The sequence below is a fragment of the Lampris incognitus genome, chromosome 12 (genome assembly GCF_029633865.1).
Source record: "Lampris incognitus isolate fLamInc1 chromosome 12, fLamInc1.hap2, whole genome shotgun sequence".
NCBI lineage: Eukaryota > Metazoa > Chordata > Actinopteri > Lampriformes > Lampridae > Lampris > Lampris incognitus.
The window spans coordinates 22,632,723-22,657,285 of record NC_079222.1 but is presented as its reverse complement, the minus strand read 5'-3'; the positions used below and the strand labels follow the sequence as shown (position 1 = coordinate 22,657,285).

At 43.2% G+C, this 24,563-nt stretch overlaps 1 protein-coding gene across 1 annotated transcript in view; it reads right to left on the bottom strand.

Moving 5' to 3' along the window:
• LOC130121574 (astrotactin-2) overlaps positions 1 to 24,563 on the bottom strand; it is a 134,133-nt gene that overhangs the window by 19,989 nt on the left and 89,581 nt on the right. Inside the window, 1 exon segment of the mRNA XM_056290420.1 lies at positions 3,002 to 3,143. Within this exon segment, the coding sequence (XP_056146395.1) occupies positions 3,002 to 3,143 (142 nt within the window).

Genomic DNA, 24,563 nt, shown 5'->3' with positions numbered 1-24,563 from the left:
GAGCTGCTCGGCCTGTGAGCAGGTTGGTCACATAAGCGACCCGGGCAGCATCAGACGTGAACATGCTGGGTTGGTGCAGGAAGACCAGCTCACACTGCATGATGAACGTGGCACAGGTCTCAAAGTCGCCATCAAACGGTCGTGGGCTGGAGAGGCAGGGCTCCCCGGGGAACTGGGTTGAGCCCCACAGGGTTAATCGGGGCAGCGGGCCCAGTGGGCGGGTTACCCACGACTCCAGGGGCAGGCTGGCCCGGCGGCTGGATGGTGAGAGCCGCCGTGATGGTTTGCAACTGCCGCAGGATCTCTGCTTGTTGGCTGGCCAACGCCGCCTGCTGCCTCGTTAGGTTACCCACACAGGCCTGGAGGGGCGGGACCCAAGTCTGAAGATCTCTCACCGCGGCGGAGGCCGCCTCTAGCTGCTGGGTGTGGGAGTTAGTCAGTTGGATCTGTTCGATGAGAGCCGCTCGAAGCGGGCTGGCCGGTATGCTCTCTGTGTCAGCTGGGGTCGTCATGGTCAGTTCGTACTGTTAGGGTTTGTGGAAGACCCCAAGCGCACGACACCAGACAGAGATGGGGTTAGCCGAAAACTGGCGTACTTTATTCCTTACGCGTACAAATAGTCAAACATCGGAAGGCAATGAGCAACAAGGAAAAAACGGAAAGTCCAAGGGGGAAAAAAGCTCGCGGGTAATCCAAATGGGAACACGGCAGGATACTTCCACGGGGAAACTTTGCAAGGGAAAAACATGAACCAAGGGCTGGGATGAGTTCGTAGAGAAAAGGACCGTGAGAGGGGAGTAGCCGCTACTGCGGGTGCGGGGAGGTTACAACACGAACTGACAACGGGCACATGGGAGGCCACCAAACTTAAGCCCAGCCCTGATGACTAAGCCCGGCCCTGACAAGCCGATTGGCTGCTGGCGCGGGGTGGGCGGGCCACGGCGCGGGGTGAGCGAGCCATAACATGGAGAAGTTCCCTCTTTCGCTGCCAAAATGCGCGCGCATACTATGCGTGACGTATGTCACAAGACCAACACGTCCATTGGCGCACAGATGGGCACAAGTACATTACTATTTAAACAACATGGCGCGGAAATTACAACTGCGTCAGTCGGAAACTAGCAACAACACTTGCGCTGCACTTTATGGCGCTTTGCACCGGGTGTGGGATAGAGCCCTCTTTCATGTTCAGGTCTCTGTAAATGGAGGCCTTCAAGTGCGACCGTAAAGTAAGCTGTCTCCTGTCTGGCTAATTGCAGTGTTAAAAAATGACAAGATGGTATCGTAGATAGTATCTAATTTTTACGATTTCTGTGATTAGCCCAAAGATTTTTGAGCGAGACTCCCTCCCCTTACATCAGTCCGCTCTTTGAAATGCAAGTCTGTCTGCAGTCTGACTCTGAAAAACAAACCAAGCAAGTGACAACAAGATGACCATGAACACAGAACACTAAATGTCGTTTGGAAAAGAAGAGAAAACAATGTGTTCATGCAGCCAATGACAGCATTTAAATCCAACATCTGGGGCCTGTCTCTTTCACCAGTGAAACAGACTTGCGACTTTTTCAAGATGTAGGGGAAGGCAAATACCCAAGAAGAATAAAGTGGTAATATCAAATGCACATCACAGTAACGTCCCCTGGGAAGAGACCACAGTCTTCTTGGCCTCTGAAGACAAATTTATTGCTGGTCTGAAATGTCCCTCTTAACAGCTAAACATATAGGTATCCAACTGTGATGATAAATGGATTCATAAAGCCCTACCCCAGCAGAACGTTGAGCTACTGGAGGTTGAGCAATGTATAAACATTATTGGCAAGACTCTTTACGGAAAATTTCAGGAGGATTTCTGTGTGGATTCAGCGTTTTTGTTCCTCCTCTTCACATCCATTACAATCGATATTCTACTCTTTAGAAATACTTAAAATGATATTAAATGTATCCTGTAACTACCAAAATCAATGTGAAATAACCCCTGCAAATCTCTCTCAAATCGTTTCCAAACGAATTGTGATATAAAATGTAAAATATAAAATTATCCTCACTTTGTTACACCTTTTTACCATGTTTAAAAAAATGTGTTCATGACAACTTGTGTTACATATATGACCACCTACCATGACAGACCCATTCAATAACAACCCAAACAGCAGCCAGCTAGCCATGTGTTACAGTGACAGTTACAACGGCACATGAAATACCTGTATGACCTCCAGCAAACTGACAATACTGGACAGCGGCTCCTCTGCCTCTTTACTGTGTTCTTTAGTATTCACCATGGTTACATTTTCTGATGTGAAAAAGATATGTCCTAAAAGAACAAAGAAGAACAGTAACATCCACCCCTTCTGCCAAAGCGAGAGTCAAATATGCTTTCTTGGTTAGCTTGGGACATCTGTATTCAGGAGAGGGTAATAATGTGCAGCTCCTAAAAGAAAATAACATTTCCGGTGGGAATTACAGACACCCAGGGGAGGATTTGGTATTACTGATATTTGCCCAGTCATCGTTGTTTAGGAAAGATGCAAACATGGTCACAATTTAATGTTTAATAAGAGGGCTTTTTTATGGTAATGGGAAATACTGAACTCATAAAAATGTGGTCAGAAAAAGGATGAAGTCAATTGGACGGCAATAAATTGCGCCTCTTACAAAGAAAAACACCACAGAAGAGGTGAGTAGGACATACTATTGCATGGGAAATTACATGGGTGGTTTCTTTTATTCGCTTAGTTATGTCCTTTGTTTTATTTTTAAATGACAATTCATTGCAGTTTGCAAAACTGAACAAAAACCTGCCAAGCATTGTTTTAATCAAATGTTTAACTCCAACTTTCTTATGCTTGATTTCTTCTAAATTTGCAAAATCCAACCACAATTTGACATTGCCAATATTTATGGAATGAACAACCTAAGAGCTTCAATCAAAAATCAATCAATCAATCAGTATTAAAATGATTGATGAAAAACTAGATTAACTAAAGGGCATGAACAAGCATACTTATAGAGACTATCAGGTTCCAGGCACTTGAAGACCACTGAATACAACACAGAATGAGGATGGTCTCCATTTATCTTCCCTGCAATTACCCAAGATGAACCCAAACCAGAAAACAGGTCATCCACCAAGCTTAGGACTTCACCTAGTGTAGAGAAGAGAAGACAAAAAGAAAGAAAAAGACAGAAAGATGATTAACTTTCTTACAAAAGGCCTACTTGGATTGAGCATGATTACTGTTACATGCTATACACACTATAAATGTGTGTAACAAAGTGACTTGTTCAAATTGTATTCAAACTCTTTATTCATCAAAGTCAAGCGAAGAAATGCAAAGTGGTCTTCAGTTTACGTGTCACATCAGTTTTGTTAGAAAACAAGAAGCAAAAAAAAAGTCTCAAATATGAACATATAGTCATGAATGAATTTTTATATTTCCTTAAGGGAAATTCCCTCTGCCTATAATTGTGTCATTTTACTCCAGTGTTTTAAGCCATTCTGAGTTTCACCTCTGCTCGGTCTAGTGGGAGCTATTTCAACAACACCCAGCCTGCAGCAAAATTGAATATGACTTTTTTTGGCAGGAGCCCCTACACGGTACATTATACAACTGTAGGAAAACAAGATTTCTTTCCTTTGTGGGTAAATTGTACTGTTACAATGATATATCACTGAGCACCCTGGCGTCTCACAAAGCACAACTTCACAAGTTGTGAAATATCTTTCATGTCAGCTAACGGGGAAAAAAAGCGACTCACACTTGTTCATTTAGAAACACACAACTCCAGTTTCAAGAGCTCGTGTGGATGATGGAAAAAAAGAGGGAGCTGTCGAAACAGTTTAAAAGCCCTCAAACGTTTGGATTTCTACAGGAGGTAAAAGGCAGCTTAGTTTTAGCTTATGATACATGGGCCAACTTAAAAACACAGGGAGTGAGTCTGGCCAGTAGTGCACAAGGGGATGATGGCATGAAAAGGTTGTAGAGTGGAGGAAAAAGAACTACACGAATAAATAATTTGACCTTTCACAGAAAGAACTGGAGCAGCATGCTGGCTCAGTGGTTAGCACTGTTGCCTCACAGCAAGAAAGTCCTGGGTTCGAAACCCAGGCCGTCCCAGGTCCTTTCTCTGTGGAGTTTGCATGTTCCCCCGTGTCTTCATGGGTTTCCTCTGGGTGCTCCGGTTTCCTCCCACCATCAAAAAGACATGCATGTTAGGGTTAATACTCCTGTCTGTGCCCCTGACCAAAGCAATGGAAAGAACTGAGTTAGTCCTCGGGTGCTGCCGCTGCCCACTGCTCCTAGTGACACAGCTAGAATGAGTTAAATGCAGAGGATGAATTTCCCCATGGGAATTAATTAAGCATATCTTATATTTTCATCTTAACTCCTTGTAGAGGTGGTTTCCTCCAAATACACTGCTGCACTGCTGAGCTTCCACTGCCAGGGCTGCTTCCCTTACAAACACATATCCTAAATTGGATTGGGTTTTTGGTGTTAAACTTTTTTTGGGTTGCAAATGTGGTCCTTAATATGGCCTAATCTTCATTTGCAATCTATTTTTTTTCTCAGGAGTTCCTACAACTAGCTTGTCTTCACTGATTAAGAAACGTGTTTATGAGATTTTATTTGTTTACATTCACTACAAATGGCTTACATGATCACAAATACTCTTTGGTCTTCACCAACATGATTTGATTTGCCTATTCCCTCAAACTCCCAGACCACCTGTAGGTAGAGCTTATTTAAATCTTGATAATCTCTTGAAGCATTTTTAATCAATAAGAATTAGAATTAGAATAATAAGGGGCGGCCTGCCAACACGTGGATCGCCGGTTCGAATCCCCGTGTTACCTCCGGCTTGGTCGGACGTCCCTACAGACACAGTTGGCTGAGTCTGTGGGTGGGAAGCCAGATGTGGGTATGTGTCGTGGTCGCTGCACTAGTGCCTCCTCTGGTCGGCCTGTTCGAGGGGGGGGGCTGGGGAGAAGAGCGTGATCCTCCCACATGCTACGTCCCCCTGGCGAAACTCATCTCTGTCAACTGAAAAGAAGCGGCTGGCGACTCCACATGTATTGGTCTGCAGCCCTCCCCGGATCGGCAGAGTGGGTGGAGTGGGGTAATAGAGGGTATGCATTGATGTCACTTTCCCACTGGAACACGCCCCCTCAGTCGCAGTGAGTGGCAAAACATCCCGCAACATGGCTGCTTCTAGTAGGGGAAACAGTGAAACTGGGATTATAAGGCAAGATTAGCTGCTTAAATTAAAGGAAATTGAACTTGACAGTGACCCGTACAGTTTACCAAATAACCAGTAGTCCATGGACATTAACATCTGGCCACAAATTGAGTTTCCTGATATTTATATGTACTTGATTTCTACGCCAGGGAAATACACAAAGCAAAGCCCGAAGGCGAAAGGACTATGGGGCATGCTAATGGAGACGGATATCCTAGCCGCAGATGCTAATACACACGCACAAGCTGAATTCACGAAACGGAGAGAGAAGGCATTCTCTGTTAGTGCTGAATGTAAGTACACCGCAGATGTACCTGATAACACTCCAAAAGAGGCGTTGAACACGCTGAAAGGACATTTTGAGAGAGATACTTTGGCAAATAAACTGTTCCTGAAGAAAAAAATATTTCAGATGTGAAATGAAGGAAGGAGAAAGTTTAAATGAACATTTAAAACGAATGAAGGAACTGACTGTTCAGCTAGGAGCAATAGGTTCTGTGATTGAAGAGGAAGACCAATATAACACTCTTGGGTAGTTTGCCACCAAGCTATGCTACAATTGTTACTGCACTAGAAACAAAGGTTGACAATTTGACACTGCAGTTTGTTCAGCAAGCATTAATAAACGAAGAGCAAAAGTGAGTGAATGCTAATGATAACTCCAGTGGTGCTACGCCAGGTGGTGCATCAGCCATGTCATCACAATTTCGTGGAGATATGCAGGCTAACTCCAAGGCAGTGGGAGCTGAAAGACCAAGCCCGTGGAGATGTTACAAATGTGGGAAAGAAGGACATATAAAGCGTGACTGTCCAAGTTGGAAAAAGGAAAGAAAACCAACAAGGCCAAAAGCATGATGTGTGAAGATGCAGAAGATTTGTCTGAAAGTGCCCTTTTCACTAAACAGGCAAACCCGACTGAGAGGCCACTACAGGTCGAATGGTTGATTGATTCGGGAGCATCAAAGCACATGACGTGATAAATAAATTCTTCAAGACTACCAGCAATTCTCAAAAGCACAGTCTGTGAATCTCGGTGACGGCAGGGTGGTTGACGCCCTAGGACTTGGCAATGTCAAAATGAGAATGACTTTCAAAGTAAGTGATGTAAAAATGTCACAATGTATGACGTGCTGTATGTTCCAAAGCTATCTGGGAATCTATTATCAGTGGGAGCTACTGCCAGAAAAGGAAATACGATGCAGTTCAAGAAGTCTCGCTGCTACATATGTGGGAAAGATGGAACTCTTCAAGGAATGGGAACACAAAGATCTGATGGGCTGTATCAGCTGGACGTCGAAGGAAGTTCGTCTATCTGTCATGGTGCATCAAGTGCATCAGTAGCAGCCAGCCTGTGGCACCAGCGCCTGGATCACACCACCAAGCTGAAGGAACTAAAAGATCTGGTGAACAGAGTGGACTTCTCTGCAGTGAAAGAGGTTCCTTTCTGTGAAGGATGTGTGGAAGGCAAGCTGTCTAGAAAACCATTCAAGCCAGTTGGAGAAATCCGTTCCAAACGTAAGTTGCAGCTGATCCATAGTGACGTCTGTGGTCCCATGCAGACTGAATCTATAGGTTGAGCAACATATTTTGTGACTTTTATCAATGATTACTCTAGATGCTGCAAGGTGTACTTTCTGAAACAGAAGAGTGAAGTCCTTAGGAAATTCAAGGAATTTGAGAAAACATTCTCCAATGAGTGTGGGCAGAACATCACGAGACTGAGAACAGACAATGGTGATGAGTACACATCAAAGGAGTTTCAATAATATTTGAAGGCTCAAGGTATCCACCATGAGATGAATGTGCCTCGCTCACCACAGCAAAATGGTGTTGCAGAAAGAAAAAATAGGACATTAATTGAAGCAGCTAGAAGTATGCTGTCTCATGCTAAGTTGCCAAAGATGTACTGGGCAGAGGCTGTAGCAACCGCAGCTTACTTACAGAACAGGCTGCCCACATCTGTCCTGAAGTAAGAGACACCCTACAAGAGACGGTGTGGCAAAAAGCCGGACATGAGTCACATGAGAGTGTTTGGCTGTGTTGCTTATGCACATATCCCACACATAGAGAGAAGAAAACTGGACAATAAGGCTGTGAAGCTTCGTTTCATGGGATATGCAAACAATGCCAAAAGCTATCGCCTGTTTGATGAAGAGAAAAGGAGGATTCTAATTCGTCGTGATGTCATCTTTAATGAATCAGGCTTCGACTGGAAACAGGAAGTGGAAGTGACCTGCTCAGAGAACGAGGTAAACATGAACACAGATGAGAGTGGAACACCAAATGACGAGGTCACTGTCGATGAAGCTGCCAGAGAAGGCGGCAGAATCAGAAGGGCTCCAAGGAGATATGGGTATGATGAGTCTGCTGATATAGTGACTGTTGATCATTATGCCAATGTGTGTCGTGTCATAGAGCCAAGCACACTGAAAGAAGCAATGATGAGTACTAATGCCCAGCAAATGACATGAAGGCAGATATCTTGACCAAGCCACTGACTAAACAGAAGTTTGAATATCTTAGGAGAGATTGGGCTTTTCCCTATGTAATTCTGTTTGCTGTAATAGACACTGTTTTTCTGTTGAAAATGGTAAGAAAGCTGTAAGCAATGTAAAAGGAGTAAGAAAAGGAATCTTGCCAGTTTTTTTCAGTTTAAAGATTTATTATCTTGACATTATTTGTGAAGGCGAGCATGGCTCTTAGTAATATAATTTTGTGTGAAGTACCATAATGCCATTGTAAAATTTAGTGAGAGTGTTGTAATACAGTAATTTGACAATGGGTGTCGCTAATGCGCTGTACTGTCCTCTAATGTCTGCTTGTAGTTCCGGTTTGACTTTCTGAACAAACACGTGAAAGAGCAATAGCTATTTCCCATGTTGCGCATCTGTGACGTCACCCGCATACCCTTAATAGAGCTCCAGTAGTTGACGTCACGCAATAGTCGAAATCAAAACCCCGCCATTTTGGCAGGAAAGCGGGCCTATTGCTGGGCAAATGACTGCTAGCTAGCAGCAAGTCTCTTCGCCTGCTGTATTTATACAGTGAATATGGTGGATAGCTGTTGGGCGCCGGGATGCCGGAACAGTCGCGGACAAGTAAAAGGGAGAGCATTTTATCAGATTCCTAAAGATCCCGAAAGACGACATAAATGGATTACTTCCATAAAACATGCTAGAAGCGAACAGAAGAAAACTGAGCGATGGGACCCCACAAGCAATGGATTCCGCTTGTGTAGTGACCACTTCATATCAGGTACAGAATACAACACTTCCTAACATTAATGTTATTCATTTAACGGGTTTTTATTATGGTTTCTGACAATTCTGTTATACGAAAAACAAAGTTCGACCTATGCATAATGGCGTGGATTTTGTGGAGCTAACAAAGGCTAACATAAAAGAATTAAGGCTTGCTCACTAAAACGTTACTGGACATTTTCTATTTACTTTTTATTTAGGGAAAAAGAGTGATAAATCTCTGTCACCCGACTACGTCCCATCCATCTTCAAACATGTACCATCCACGGAGAAGAGAATAAGAAGAATTCGGTTAGATATATTCAACAGAAGAGCAAACTCCAAAGAAAAGCGCAAGCAAAGAAGTCATCAGCTACAGCAGTCATCCTTCCAACAGACTGTCCTCAATACAGCAGCAAGCATCCTACTGCAGACCAGATTCTCACAGGAGAATCTTCCGTGAAGGAATCTACCCACAAACAACTTGAGGTACAAGTTATGACACCGATGACATTACACCGCCCACTGCCTATGCTAACTTTAACTAACATGAATTGGCACCCTTCCAGTGACGAGAAAGCAATTTTAGTCGGAAGACTCCAAAGCTGAATATTTGTCACGAATCCAGATTTCGTCCACTTGTACCCCTCCAGGCTTTTGTATGCTTCCAAAGACTCCCCAGAGTAGGCGGAGGGAAAGTTGATCAGGTAACTGTAGATGTCTGGATACAGCAGGTCTGGAACGTCGCCCATTCCGGCTGTTTCAATACTCGTGAAAAGCACTCCGGGGTCATTAAAAGGGTCAGTAATGTTTACTATTTCAAGTTTCGCAATATAGCGTTCAATGTTTTTGGAATTAAAATGCGCAGTGAACTCTGACGGCTTGAAATCGACGCTGGCGCCATTCACTTTTTGCCCAGTGCGCACGCTTTTCTTCCTGCCAAAATGGCCATGTAAACAAGACTAGTCACGTGACATCCGGAGCGGGGGGCGGGAATTAAAGAAAAAGAATAACAAGAGAACTGATCTCAATCTTAGTTACCGTTAACATATCATGATGCATAATCCTACTTTTAAAGGCACTTACAACTAGTTGTAAAGCCTAATGAAAACATGTACTCAAAAGAAAACCTTTGGCACACCCGAACTGACAGTTCAAGAGGGATGAGCTGCCTTTGGTCATATTTTTTTTCTTTTTTAAACAAACCATTCCATAAGACCAGGGAAGACTCTTCAAGAAGGCATTATCACACGTGTTTTTATATGTTTGAGTGTTTTTAGTAGAAGTGGGGTAAGTTTTATTGCATAACATGTTTAAGGGTAATGTCCTAATAGAGCTAAAGTATTAGAGGATGCACTGTGCCACACTGGGAAAGGGAGTAAAATAAACATCTACCCATTGTGACGAGACCATACTGTATGTGTGGGCTGTGACCGCAAATCACTAAACCACCGCAATACAATTTGTGGAACAGATCTGCACTTTATTTGCTTGCCTTCCATCTTTTTAATTACATTTTTCCTTCTACCATTTCTTGCTTCTGTGAGTAGGGTCCAAAGGGACCTCCTGTTTTGTGTTATTTGGTGATGAGAAGATGAAAACTGAATTTTTGGGGACAAATTCAAAACTGCAAATATATGCATAAAAGCCATTGAATGTTAGACAGACAAACTGCTTTTTATTAGGTTTCCCCCCCCCCAGTCTATCTTTTAAAAAGAGAAGGCACATGGAAGTGTTTCATTCTCTTGTTTCCCTTTTTAGTTTATCCAAGGAGGCCAAGTATGTCAACACACGAATGAACTATAAATTATCCCTCGCAGACTACTTAATCTTTTGCATAAACAATTGGTAATGATCTATTCAAAATTAGCTGTTGACTTGATTCGGCCTGCCCCCAGTATGCCTTTCAAGTCTATTTCTCCACCTTTTAATGCACACAGCTATGAGAGGAATGCCCGGTAAAAGCCAGGTTCTCTGCTATTTTACAAAGGCTAAAAGTAGAAAGACAGCTCAAAATACAGCAAAACAGGGCAAGGTAGGGGAGGGGAGGGGATAGAGAGAGAGAGAGAGAGAGAAGAACGAGGGAGAAGCATCTGGATGCAAATGTTTCTGGATGTGGTCAAGGAGAGGAATGACGTCTCTGTATGTTTTGATAATCAGAATAAATCAGTGGGCTGATGCGTGACTTGGTACACTCCAGGAGCAACCACTTGTGGGTTTGTCAGTGGAGAAGGGTTGATATATGTCATTATCACATAATCCAGAGCTGCAAAAGTCCTAAACTAAAAAGACCAACTCCCTTTGCACAGTGAGTGACCCACCATGCGTGCAAACACACACACACACACACACACACACACACACACACACACACACACACACACACACACACACACACACACACACACACACACACACACACACACACACACACACACACACTGACAAGTTGTTCCTTTTAACATGTGCACGACACTGTTCATTGCTTACAATCACCTTTGTATCCAACCACAATTAAAAAAGAATAGCACATACTACACAATCTACTTCTGCACAGTCAACAGTCCCTCCCCAACACAAACACAAACACAACATAATAGATATGCCCACACACCTTCATAGCACCCATCACTGGAGGAACCAAAAAGAGAGAAAGAAGGAGAGAGAGGATAGCAGACTGGAAGACGAAGATGATACAGTGGTTTGCTTCCGTCCAGAGCTCTGCTTACTGCTGCTTCTTCATGCATGACTAGCTTAAAGCGACATAGCATTGCGTTATGTTCACATCAGCTGGCTGTGGCATACATACCCCACAACAGATGGTAACTTCCTTTCCTTCTTTCCTATGCCTATCTCTCTCTAGGCTCGGCAATGTTTTAACCGTAGTGTTGCCACTAAAGAGAGAGTAAGTAGACACTCATTTTTATTACCTTTTCAGAAATCCTTGACACCTTTAACTTCCTGCGACTGCCACTGAAGCATTATGCTAAATGCAGGCTCACCGTATAGCATATTTCCCCTATATCACCCTATTTCACACCCTTTATTTTTGTATATATTGTGAATTTGTCCTGTATACAATTATAGTATTTTATTTTATTTTTTTTGGCCTTTCCCCTCTTTTTCTCCCCAATTGTATTTGTCCATTTACCCTATTTCCCAAGCCGTCCCGGTCACTGCTCCACCCCCTCTGCCGATCCGGGGAGGGCTGCAGACTACCACATGCCTCCTCCGATACATGTGGAGTCGCCAGCCGCTTCTTTTCACCTGACAGTGAGGAGTTTCGCCAGGGGGACGTAGCGCATGGGAGGATCACGCTATTCCCCCCAGTTCCCCCTCCCCCTGAACAGACCAGAGGAGGCGCTAGTGCAGCAACCAGGACCACATCTGGCTTCCCACCCTCAGACATGGCCAATTGTGTCTGTAGGGACACCCGACCAAGCCAGAGATAACACGGGGATTCGAACCGGCGATCCCCGTGTTGGTGGGCAACGGAATAGACCTCTACACTACCCGTCCGGACGCCTCCAATTATAGTATTCTTTTAATCTTTGTGTAATGTCAATTACTTGTGGTAAATTTTGATACACATTGATATGGTATTCTAATAATAATAGAACACCAGTGTCGCATACCTTTTTCTTGCTAATAGGCCTATTACATTGAGAGCCCCCTCTCATCCCGGGGCGTCACACATTGACAAAGCAGCTATGTAACACGTGCAAGGTACTCTTAGGCACCTGTATGACACGCATGTGATCATGGCGTGGTAAGAACAACTTCTGCGTTAACCCCTAGCTAACCTTAAGCCTTACCTTAATAACAGCCTAACCTATGTACAGTTAATATTCAAAAATCAGAGCGGAAGTTTCCCACTGGAGTCTGGAACACACGCTGCCTCTCAGTACAGACACAGAAGGGTGCCTTCCGCGCCAATATAGCAACACTTTTGTCAGTCGAGTCATTGGGATCAATATATGATGCCGTAAGATGAAAATGTGTTGACTTTTACCTTTACAGGCCTTTTGTTGAGTGAAGTGTTGTGTTTAAATTTCACAGGGAGCAGTTAAATTCCTGATGTAAAGTGAGAACTTGTTAAACAAACAAACAAACAGATTCTGACTCCGACTGTCATTTTGATAAATACCCCGAAACCTGGATTCAAATCGACCTGCAAAAAGAAACCTACTGCTACAAACTTCTCTAAATCCTTTTCAAAGCGAAGTTTACTTCAATTTCAGTCCTCTTGGCGGCAGCCCTGCAGCCCTACCCAAGAAAACACACATGCACACACACACACACACACTGCTCACCCTACATGCCCCCCAAGTATGGCTCTGGATCTGGTAGAGTACTGGTTTACCTTAACTCACCTCTTTTAGGTAACACCTTGCCCCTGCCAAAGTGTGCTATGAGAAAGTACACAGTGCAGCACCAGCATACCCGTCTTCATTCATCCAGTGCCATGCTGCGATGGGGCCGTGGAGCAGGGAGTTAAATAGTGTCTTCTAGAAAAGTTATGTACTGCTGCTGCTTTTTTACTTCTGTCTTGTGGGATTCCACCAAGGGGTGCACAATCTGTGGCAGCTACACAGTTCAAAACAGAGCAAGAGCATTGTTGTGCACATATGCCCAGTTTCACTGCTTCACAGAGAGAGAGAGAGAGAGAGAGAGAGAGAGAGAGAGAGAGAGAGAGAGAGAGAGAGAGAGAGAGAGAGAGAGAGAGAGAGAGAGAGAGAGAGAGAGAGAGAGAGACTCGAATTGTACCTCTCGCATCAGTGGCCCAACACAAATACCAATCTGCTGAAAGCGATGTATCTGGAATCTTATATATTGAGGTTAGCAGTACTCATAGACTGTAGGGATATCCCAAGTTAGCCGTCCCGTTTCTTAGGTGAGCTAGGCTATGATCCATGGCCGCAGGTCTTTAAGGAGGAGCAAGTTTGTATGTATTTGTGTCTTCTGGTGTGTGTATTGTTTGTGTATGTGCATTATGTGTGTGTGTATGCATTATGTGTGTACGTGTATAGTGTGTGTGGTGTGTGTGTGTATATATATATATATAATTTTATTTATTTATTTTTTGGGGGGGAGGGTGCATATTTAGGCCAGGCATTACAGTTGGTCTAGGTCATGGACACACATATTATGTGGCAAACTCTCCAAGAGGCATTCTATTCACCCCTAGCGTTACACACAAATAAATTGTAAATGGGGCAAATGACTATGCCAGGGTAATTGCTATTCACTCTTTCCAACATCCTATGAAAAAGCCACTGACGTGTACTTGTTGAAATTTAACCAGTTAATGGCAGACTCAAATGGCATGATTCAAGTGCTAACTGGAAGAGTAATTTATTTTGTAGCCAACGCCAAAATAAGCTGTGGGTGCGCACACCGAGCATCCTCAGCCACCTACCCAATTCCTTGAGTCATGCAGTGTTTAAATATACACTCTCAAATCCGGGAGAAATGATGAAACCTCAAGACCAGGGTTACACCTGTCGTTTCAATGCGACCTAGCACATCCAATCACGCCAGAATGCATTAGCTGCCAGGTGTGTACGCCGTCAGGACGGATCATGGCCACATTGAGATCCGATCTGAAAATCCACATATTGATGTGGCCTGGCTTACATTACTATAGAATCTCAATTATGTGTGGACATAAATCTGGCCACAATCTGGATAATGTAAGCAACATCATTAATGTACCCCCCCCCTGACGTATTTCCCATTAGTTTCCTGCCACAGCCCCCACAAAAGCGTAAAAGCATGGAGTAGAACAAACCGTGGGGTGCTGCGGAGACTTGGTGCCTCATAACGTTGTGGTCAGATGCCACTGTGCAGTCCAAACTGGAAAGTTCTCCCAGAAATAAGCCCAACAACATTTTTTCTTCATTATAAATGCGCAGGAAAAAATAAATGCGATCTCACATCTGACCACAGAGCTCACATACATGTGTCATGTGCATGCACATCATTGCGACCTGAGTTGAGATCAGATCTGGCAGTTCCAATGCACCAGGCCGCATTGAAATGACAATTGTAACCCTGGCCTAATCTTCAAAGATCCTTAAACCTTCCACAATGATGAAGAGGGGTCTTTCTGAGGGGTCCACATGGGTAGGCCTCCAGCTCATCAACGTTTCTTTCAATACCTAGGGAAGAACGGTGCACAGATGGCAAAAATTAAGGCACCCAAAATTCTATTATTGTGGTCACCACCTGGACACTGCCTGGAATCCCCCTCATCACATTTTCTTTTTATATATCTTATAAATCCATATAATTTTGTTATCCTGTTTTAATGTTATATCCTTCTCTCACTAAGATGTGTGACTAATTTGTTTTTTGTTTTGACATGGTGATGCTGGTCGCGTGGCTCAGGTCCTGGTCTGTTCCGGTGTCCGGACACTGCTTGGCATCCTCCCCATCATATTTTTGATATATATTTTAATTCCCTTATAATTCTGTTATCCTCTTTCAATGTTGTATTCTGTAAATTGTGTAGACACAACATCCATTGCACATCTGTGCATCATGGGAGAGAGATCCCTCCTCTGTTGCTCTCCCTTAGGTTTCTCCCTATTTTTTCTCCGTTAAAAGTTTTTTTGTTTTTTTGTTTTTTTAGGGAGTTGTTCCTTAAACAATGTGCGGGTCTAAGGATGGGATGTTGTGTTGCTGTAAAGCCCCTTAAGGCAAATTTGTAATTTGTGATATTGGGCTATACAAACAAAATTGATTTGACTTGACTTGACTATTACGGTAGAAAATCATATTGTGTGATTTCCAGTTTACAAGGTGATTAAAACCTCATGCCAAATGCCAGGTAACCTCCCTTTTTAGTAAGCAGAGTAACAGATAATTGAAAATTTGCAGAAAATGTAATGAAGGTGCTGCTGGGAAAAAGGGCTTGGATCAATAAACTGCCATTCAAACTGATACAAGTAAAAACAGCTACATCAAACTTAGAGAAAGAAATGTTTGCATATTTTGAATGTGCATATGAATTTATATGCATACAAACACATACAGAAAGATACATATTTACCTTATTTAGCCCTCTGTGGCTCGCTGTGGAGACTTGTGGGTGCATGGTGGTATATTGTCTAATTTAAGGACCAAACTTACTATGCTCTGAGCCCTGACATATCATTTCAATTACACTACTGAAAGCAGGCAGGGTGTAATTGACTCAGCCATTAGCTCTGTGTGTGTGTGTGTGTGTGTGTGTGTGTGTGTGTGTGTGTGTGCGTGCGTGCGTGCGTGCGTGCGTGCGTGCGTGCGTGCGTGCGTGTGCGTGTTTGTGTGTGTTTGTGTGTGTATCTATGTCTGTGTGTTTCTGTGCGTTTGTATGCACCCTCTAGGTCAGTGGGTTCACACATTGAGATTTTTTTTTCACCACGAGAGGAAATTTGAGGGGAAATGGCAGAGAAAAAAAGCAAGGCACTATTTCTCTTGCTTAGTTAAGACCTTTCTGTATTTGATACGGTTGTTTAAGTTCATCTGCATTGGCTAGTGGAGTGACGCAGCTATACTATTTCAGTATACCTTCAGTACAAATAAAAGCTATTGTTACTAATAATTCTGTCCTGTTTATTTTGTGTTCAGGAGCAAAGGTGCACACACACACACACACACACACACACACATATATATATATATATATATATATATATATATATATATATATATATATATAAAATCTAGTTAGTCAAGTTAATTTTCTATGAGACAGTACAAGCCTGTTTCATGCTATAAGCAATCATCAGCTTATAACATGAAATATATACATATGTGTGTGTGTGTATATATATATATATATATATATATGTGTGTGTGTGTGTGTACATACACACAGGGTGTTGTGATGCGTCTAGTGCAGCAGTGTGTAGTTGGAGGGAAGGTGCATGTGTTCTTCCAACCCGCTTGTGTCCCTCCTGCCCTTAGCTTGCTGCCGCTGGCTAGCCTTTGTGGCGAATAGGGAAGCATCCTAGCGTGTAAGCCTTCCCTTGCCAGTACATAGCCTCTCCTTCACCAAGACTCCTGCCAGGCCTCCCCGTGGCCACACATGGTAACTGGGGTCTTGCGGCCCCAGGCTAACTTGGCAGGGGATCTCGGAGCAGCAGTGGGCCCCAGAGATATGGTGTGCAGGCCCACCCTGGTGGACACGCCCTTGCACCTGTCAACCACTGCCCCGCTGCCTTGTGGGTGAGTCTGGAAGACATAAGGCTAAGGGAGCTTACCCCAACAGAAAAGCAAGCTGTGGCGGCACGCTTCGAGGCGGTTTCCGGAAAACTGGATTTCCGGCAGCTCCCTGCAGTTGTGTGGAGGTGCCGGTCGTCTAGGGATCCCCCTTGCCATCGGAACCATCTCCTCTACAATCAAGTCATGTGGCGTTGGGAGAAGCGCACCCCCCATGCCACTTTAAAAACCATCTCTGCGCAGGTATCTTCTGCTATCTGAGTCCTCAAAGGACCCACAAATAGAAGAAGATGGTCATCATCGGGCACGATGGACAACCAGCAAGCAAGCAATATATATATATATATATATATATATATATATATATATGTGTGTGTGTGTGTGTGTGTGTGTGTGTGTGTGTGTGTGTGTGTCAGTGTGTGTGTGTGTGTGATATTGTAATTTTTCTTGCATATGATATAAGGAAGCCTGTGAAAATAAAATAAACTGCAAAAAATAATTTGCGAAAATATTCAGTATTTCCATGCATGTCAACCGCTGAAAGATGCTGAAAGATGCTGATTGCTGGACCAAACATCAAACTGAATTGAGCATGCCAAATTTAGTTTTTAAGGTTTTATACTTTCCAATAGGAAAAGAAATGCATTAATTTTAAATTGTTCTTGTTAAAAGTGCTTTTTCTACAACTGGCCATTAGAGTTTCATTGATGCTGATGTTGATATATGAACAATTGTGATCCAATTTTTGAGGACCACAGACAGTAAAATTATATCAATATGTGATGGAGCAAGCATGCACTCTACACATAATTTGTAATTCTTAAAAACAGGGCAACTCAAGACCTGATATTTTCACCATGATTTATTCCTGCTTTTGCCACACTGGCATGTTAACAAGCCAATGTTTTCACCCACTTCCTCTAAAATGTTTCCAGTTTCCATTTGTTTTTCAAAGGTTACCCAATTTCCCCTCGGGGATGGATAAAGTATTCTGATTCTGATTCTGATTCTGATTTCATTATTTACAAACAACCAGGGTTACGTCAGATCAGTGGCGCAACGAGAGGGGGTGCAGAGGCGCCGCACACAAGCGCCGCATCAGCGGGGGCGCCAAAAGACCGTACGCAAAAAAACAAATAATAAAATATAACATGTAACTATATCTTCTAATCCAAAATTCTCATCTAAGTAATAATATTTATAAATATTAAACTTTTAAAAAACAAATAGGCCTATAACCAGAAATTGTTTACTGTACTCTGTACTTTGGCGCCCTCACTGATGCGGCGCCTGTGTGCATTGCAACCCCCCCCTTGCGCATCTACGTCAGATCTTTTTGAAATGTAGTCACTTACTGAATACGAATTACATGGCAATTTTTGTAATTAGTAACATAATCTATTGGATTACACATATTTAATTTAATCTGAATACTTTTGGATTACCTCAAAATCAAACACTGAAAATATTGCATCTCATAATACAAAATTGGATGCAGCCGCAACAATTTGAGTTCCAGTTTTTTTTCCTCTTTAAACATCTCAAAACTGTCTAATGCAAATAAAATGCATTTCGCGTATTCAGCATTACAGTTGGTCAAATCAAATTACCCTTACAAAAACAGTTCTGGCACAATCTACAGTTTTACTGTGTATATTCTACAACATGTGAGCTGTTTCTTTTGTGTACCATTTTTGTTGCTGCTTTCCGGGGAGGGCTGCAGACTACCACATGCTTTCTCCAATAAATGTGGAGTCTCCAGCCGCTTCTTTTCACCTGACAGTGAGGAGTTTCGCCAGGGGGACGTAGCGCATGGGAGGATCACGCTATGCCATCCAGTCCCCCCCCCCCGAATAGGCGCCCCGACCGACCAGAGGAGGCGCTAGTGCAGCGACCAGGACAAATACCCACATCCGGCTCCCCACCCACAGAGGTAGAGGCTAGTTCCCATCGATGAAGAGAACGGAAATGGAGTAGAGAACGGTCAACTGAGCATGCGCGAAATGCCTCTACCATGCCTCCACACGCCCCGCGTAGCATCCAGGTGCTAGGATTCTAGGAAGACCCACCTATATCCGCGTCTGATTAGCTAACTTTAACCCTAACCCCGCCCTAACCCTAACCTTAACCTACCCAAACAACGGAGGCAACGAGTACTTGCGCATGCTCAGTTGACCGTTCTCTGCATCGATGGGAACTAGCCTCTACCCACCCACAGACACGGCCAATTTACCTTTCGCGAAGTCCCGCCCCCCTTAGTTACTAGTATGTCCATCAAGATTTTCAGAACCATCCAGGAAGTAGCCGGAAAACCCCAAAACATGAAGGAAGAAGTCAGCGCATTCCCAGAGAAAATAAGTGATATATTTTGGAGTAATTCATCCTTAATATCGTCCCCTGGAAGGCAGAAGGGTTTACAGTATGCAGGAGGGACACATTCAGAACATTAAAAGTAAAACTGACTTGCGTGGACTCCGGGCTGCCGGGTGCAACTGCAATTGAAGGTAAAGCTTACCGGTCGCAATCAAATAATGAGAAACCCCATCAACTAATTCTGAAACACATTATGGACCGATTGTGCTCTTGCACTGTAGGGCAAGTTAAATATTTAAGCTATTATTGGTATATTTTTAATAATCCATTGTCAACATCACGGTATTATACTGTTGATTTTGGCCAAGGTTCCCCATAGCGTTCTTTTATCCAGGCTTTTTCGGGGGTTCTGTATGGGCTCCTGGGGGTCGCTGGGCGGCCAGGGACATGCCCCGGGGCCGGGGGAACTGCCCCACGATTTTTATTTTTTTTTACCTTCGGACCAGAACCGGTATTTTCAACAAAATAAGTCAAACGAGATGCCTCCGCGGGCGAGTTGACTTTTCCGAACGGCCAGTCCCCACCTGGAGCTCACAGAGGGGGAGAAACGTGTAAAATACGCCGGATATGGGGAGGTCAGATCGGCCAGAGACCATCCCAGCCGACCCTCCCCGCGGGTCTAAATGCTCGGAACTGAAAGGTGGAACCTGGCTAACCTGTGACTAGCATAACAACGTTATGTTAGTGGGCTAGCTATCATTACACTAGGCCACAGACTAAGCTGGTTATGTTCATCAGGTACATTAATAATGTTATTTTGTTAGTAAGTAATACATTGATATGTTGATAATGTTGCTAAGGTAGGATTGGACAAGCATCGTTCTGGGGCGGTACTTTGCGAAAAGTCAGTTGCGTCTTTACGGACGCCCGACCAAGCCGGCGGTAACACGGGGATTCGAACAGGCGATCCTCATGTTGGTAGGCAAGGGAATAGACCACTATGATACCCGGATGCCCCGTTGCAGTTGTTTTTTAATCAAAAGCCACATGGAGGAATTTGCTTCCAGTTCCAATTGCCACCCGTTCGTCACTGCTCACCACTGCCAGCTGTTTCTGGCTTCCGCCTTCGCGAGAGTCGGCTTCATGAAATCGATAACTGCTGTTTATTATCTTACTATCGCTTCTCTGTATTCTGCCCTAACCTCTTCATTTGTTCTACTGATTTAGCTATTTTCTGCGCTTAGTTCACTTATCACTAGATTCTCTACTTTTCTTTCTCAAACGACTCTTGTGTTTAGTAGGCAGCCTCTCGTTCCTAGTTTGTTACTATCGAGCTTTGCCTAGCTTAGCAGTTAGCTCTATTGCATTTGCAGTCAAAGCAACCTCATTAAAATTATGGTATGTGGTGACTGTTCTGCAGTTTCAGGTAGGTTGTCTCTACTACAGAGAAGTGTCCGTGAGTTAGAGCAGATTTTTTCAACAAGGATTACATAAAATGTGGCGGGCATTCCAGATAGCCTTAGCCCTGGGCCTGACAGCAGCTATTGTTAGCACTAGCTGAGATGCGGCGGGGCCTTTTCTCTGTTTACCGGCACTTGAAGGCTCGCAAGAGCAAGCCACCGGTCGTGTGGCCTGGCCTGCAGACACTGCTCCCGACTGCAAACACATTTTTGCCCGTCACCAGCCCTATTGGTAGTCCTGCCTGCCAGCATGCCTCTCTGGCTCCTGTCAACAGAGTGAAGCAATGTGCGCTAGTGATAGGAGACTCCATTATATCAGATTAGCTTCGCCAGCCTTGGTTCACAGTTTACCCAGGGCCAGAATCTCTGACATAGAGAATAATCTTAGGATACTGGCATCACAGAGGGAGAAACAGGGAACCCAGGCACACAGCACCACTACTTTCAGCAACGTTGTTATTCATGGTAGCACCAACAATGCTAGGGTGAAGCAATCAGAGATCACAAAAGCTAGCCTAGTCAGGGTGCTTGAGTTGGCCAGAAAGATGTGTCAGCATCGATTAATTATCTCTGGTCCCTTACCATTGAGGGGTAATGATGAGATGTACAGTAGGCTCACCTCAATGAACCGCTGGCTGAATCGTTACTGTAATGAGCAGGGATTCAGATACAGTGCCTTGCAAAAGTATTCAACCCCCTTGACAGTCATCACTAATTTCATAATCTCCAATTATGTCCAATTGAGTTAACCTGAGTTTGTTTTAGGAATAATTTGTCATTTGTGTAAACTTGGAGCTTTTAGAGCGCAAGGGGTTGCATACTTATGCAAGCACTATATTTTAGTTTTTAATCTATTAATAAAAAGCCAGCAAAAAAACTTAATTTGGCTTTGGGAACATGCTGTTAGAGTTTATGGGTTCACAAAAATAATGTTCAGGAAAAGATTTGTGAGTGTCTTTTATAATCCAGAAATTGGTGATGACTGTCAAGGGGGTTGAATACTTTTGCAAGGCACTGTAACTGGCCTTCTTTCTGGAGCCACCCTTACCTGCTTAAAGCAGATGACATTCACCCTACTGGGGATGGCGCTGCTCTTTTGTCTGGCAATATAGACAGCTGGCTATGTTTAGTTTGACACTAGGGACTTTACATTCAGCAGATTGCAGGTGATGAGAGCCTGTTATGTTTAAACCTAGTGTGGATGTGGAGTCAACTAGTTTAGCTAATATGTTTAGTCAAGCAATGTCTCATAGATTATCAGACTGACAGCTTGGTCTATAACATTGAGACTGTCTCCACCCTGCTGTATTGCGCCCAAGCTCTCCTCTCCTAAATGTGTGAATCAAAATATTCTAATAATCATTCATACCACTGGTGGTGGTGAAAAATACAACAAAGTATCTAATAAACTACAGAATCAAACATCTAATGTTATCAAAGGTGTGACCACATATCGTCGTAATACAGTGTGTCTAATTCCAATTAATATTTCATCTATTGGTAGCTCTAAAGTTCTGCCTGCTTCTGATCACTGCCACAAGATGCTTAAATTTTGTTTCATAAATATCAGATATATGTCTACCAAAGCCTACTAATAAACGATCTGATTCTTTAACATAGTTTTGATATGATAGGGTTATGTGAAACATGGCTGAAACCAAATAGTTTCCTTCCCTTAAATGAAGCTTCCCCACCTGATTATATGCCCATGTAGCTTGGGCAAATAAACAATGTGGGGATGCCACCTTATTATATAAGTCTATTTTCAATTTAACTTCTAAACTTGAATCTGAATTCCAATCTTTTGAGGCTCTTATTCTCAGTCCATCTCCCTCGGTCACAAATAGACTGCTCAGTCCAGATTGTGATACTCTGTCAACCTCCTGGCACTTAGTATTTCTTGAATAATTTGGAGAATTTGTCTCAGGTCTTGTTACTGATTCTGATGAGATTCTAATTCTTGGTGGTTTCAATATTCATCTAAGGCTGCTGATCCTCTAAGTAAAGTCTTTCTGGTGCTTGTTGATACTTTTTGGTTTGCTCAGTTTGTTCGAGTTGACTCACTGCAGTGGTAACACCCTTGATTTAGTTTTATCTAAAGGGATAGCTGATTCTGATCTGAATGGAATGCCTTGCCAACCACATCTGCTGTGTCAGACCATTTTCTAATTAAATTTGAAGCATTATTGGCCTGTCCTGTTAATGTCGGCACAGATGTAATTGCCACTCGCCACATTGGTCCATCCACTGTAGCTCCATTTGGCCAGCAGCTGCCTGAAGCCTTGGCTCCTTTCACTGTAGATTGACTCTGTTGAAAATTTCACTAGTGACTTAAATATGGCTCTGTCTAGTCTCCTCGATACAGTTGCACCTTTCACTACCAGAGATAGGTGACTACAGAGGCCTATACCCTGGTTTAACGATGACACTCATGCCCTTAAGTGGGCCTAAAGGAGACTGAAACATAAATGGCAAAAATCAAAAGTGGAAGTTTTTTACCTATCTTGGCATGACTGTTTATTGAAATACAAGTGTGCTTTATCTGCTGCAAAAGCAGCATATCTCTCTCACTTAATCAATATTAATAAACATAACCCCAAAGCAGCCATCTATTAGCTGCTCACCATTCACGGCCCATTAGTATCTAGACATTTTCTGCAACAAGGTTGATTAGATCATAAACAAAATTAGTTCTTCAACTCCAGCTACTCCTGCAGATCCTGTCTTACCAAATCATAGTTATACAATGAGTCACCGTTAGACCCTATTATTACAGCTTTTGAGACTATCTCTCTTGGTACTTTGACTAAGCTTGTGTCGGCTTCTAAACCAACTATAATTGCCTACTTGACTCTTTACCAGAAAAACTTTTTAAAGACTTCTGGCCTTAGCTGGGACCTACAATAATAGACATTGTTAATTTAGCACTTAATACTCGCACTGTTCCCAGCAGTTTTAATACAGCTGTGGTCAAACCTCTACTTAAAAAAAAAATCTCGATTCAGGTTCTCTTAACTATCGACCGATCTCTAATCTATTTTTCTAAAGTACTAGAGTGAGATGTGTATCAACAACGTTCAATCTATATGAACCTTTCCAACTGGCTTTCAGCTCCTTCCACTCCACTGAAACTGCTCTGACCAGAGTGGTGAATGATCTTCTACTAGCTATGGACTCTGATTTCACTTCTGTGCTTCTACTACTGAACACCAGTGCAGCCTTTGACACCTTTGATCACTGAAAATATTAGACCAGAGGGGAACCCTTAGGGACTTCTAGGACTTCAGAGAAGGGCCAACATATCAGCATTTTAAATGCTATATTTAGAATCTTTCATTTAATAATAATGCTCTCTTCTAATTCTAATTTTAGCCCTAGCTTCTATCAAGATTGCTTCAGCAATGAAAGGGTTACTGTCCCGATACCATGAAAATCGAGTTATCCAATCAGATTTTGTTGTTGTTGTCTCCTGGCAGAGAAAGGGTTAGCTGGCTGGCTCTCTCATGGGTTAGGACTGCTAGAAGTCCTTGTGCTTGTGTGTTTATTTAGAAAATGACAGGTGAATCAGCCAATCATATTTTGCTGTTGTAGTGGGTGGGACAAAACATATCTCACTAGGACTTCTAGAATCCCAGATCTATCCAGACGAGGGCTCACTCATATAAAAGAATGATGTGCGGTTGCTGAGGAGTCATTACTTGTGATTGACTGACTCTTTACATTGGCGATCCAAATCTACTGGTTCACTTAAACCAATCGAACCACACGTCACTAACGTTAGTCTGTGTATCAGATTAGTGCGATGGAGTTAGTCTGTGTATCAGATGAGTAGATTAGTTAGAGAAAGAAGTTAAAGACGAAGCAGGGCTACAGGAGGAGACGAGAGCAACATTGTAGCTAGTTTGTTAGTGTTAGCCTTCTCAAGACATGCTCTTGGGAAAAAGCAACAAGTGATTGGAAATGGAAGGCCAACTCCTGCTCTTGTCTTGCCTATGATTCATCACCTCACCTGTCTGGTGTTGACCATCCCCGTATCCACCTCTTCAGTTGAGCGGTCTTTCTCAGCCCTGAAGCTAATCAAGATGCACACCAGAAACACAACAGGATA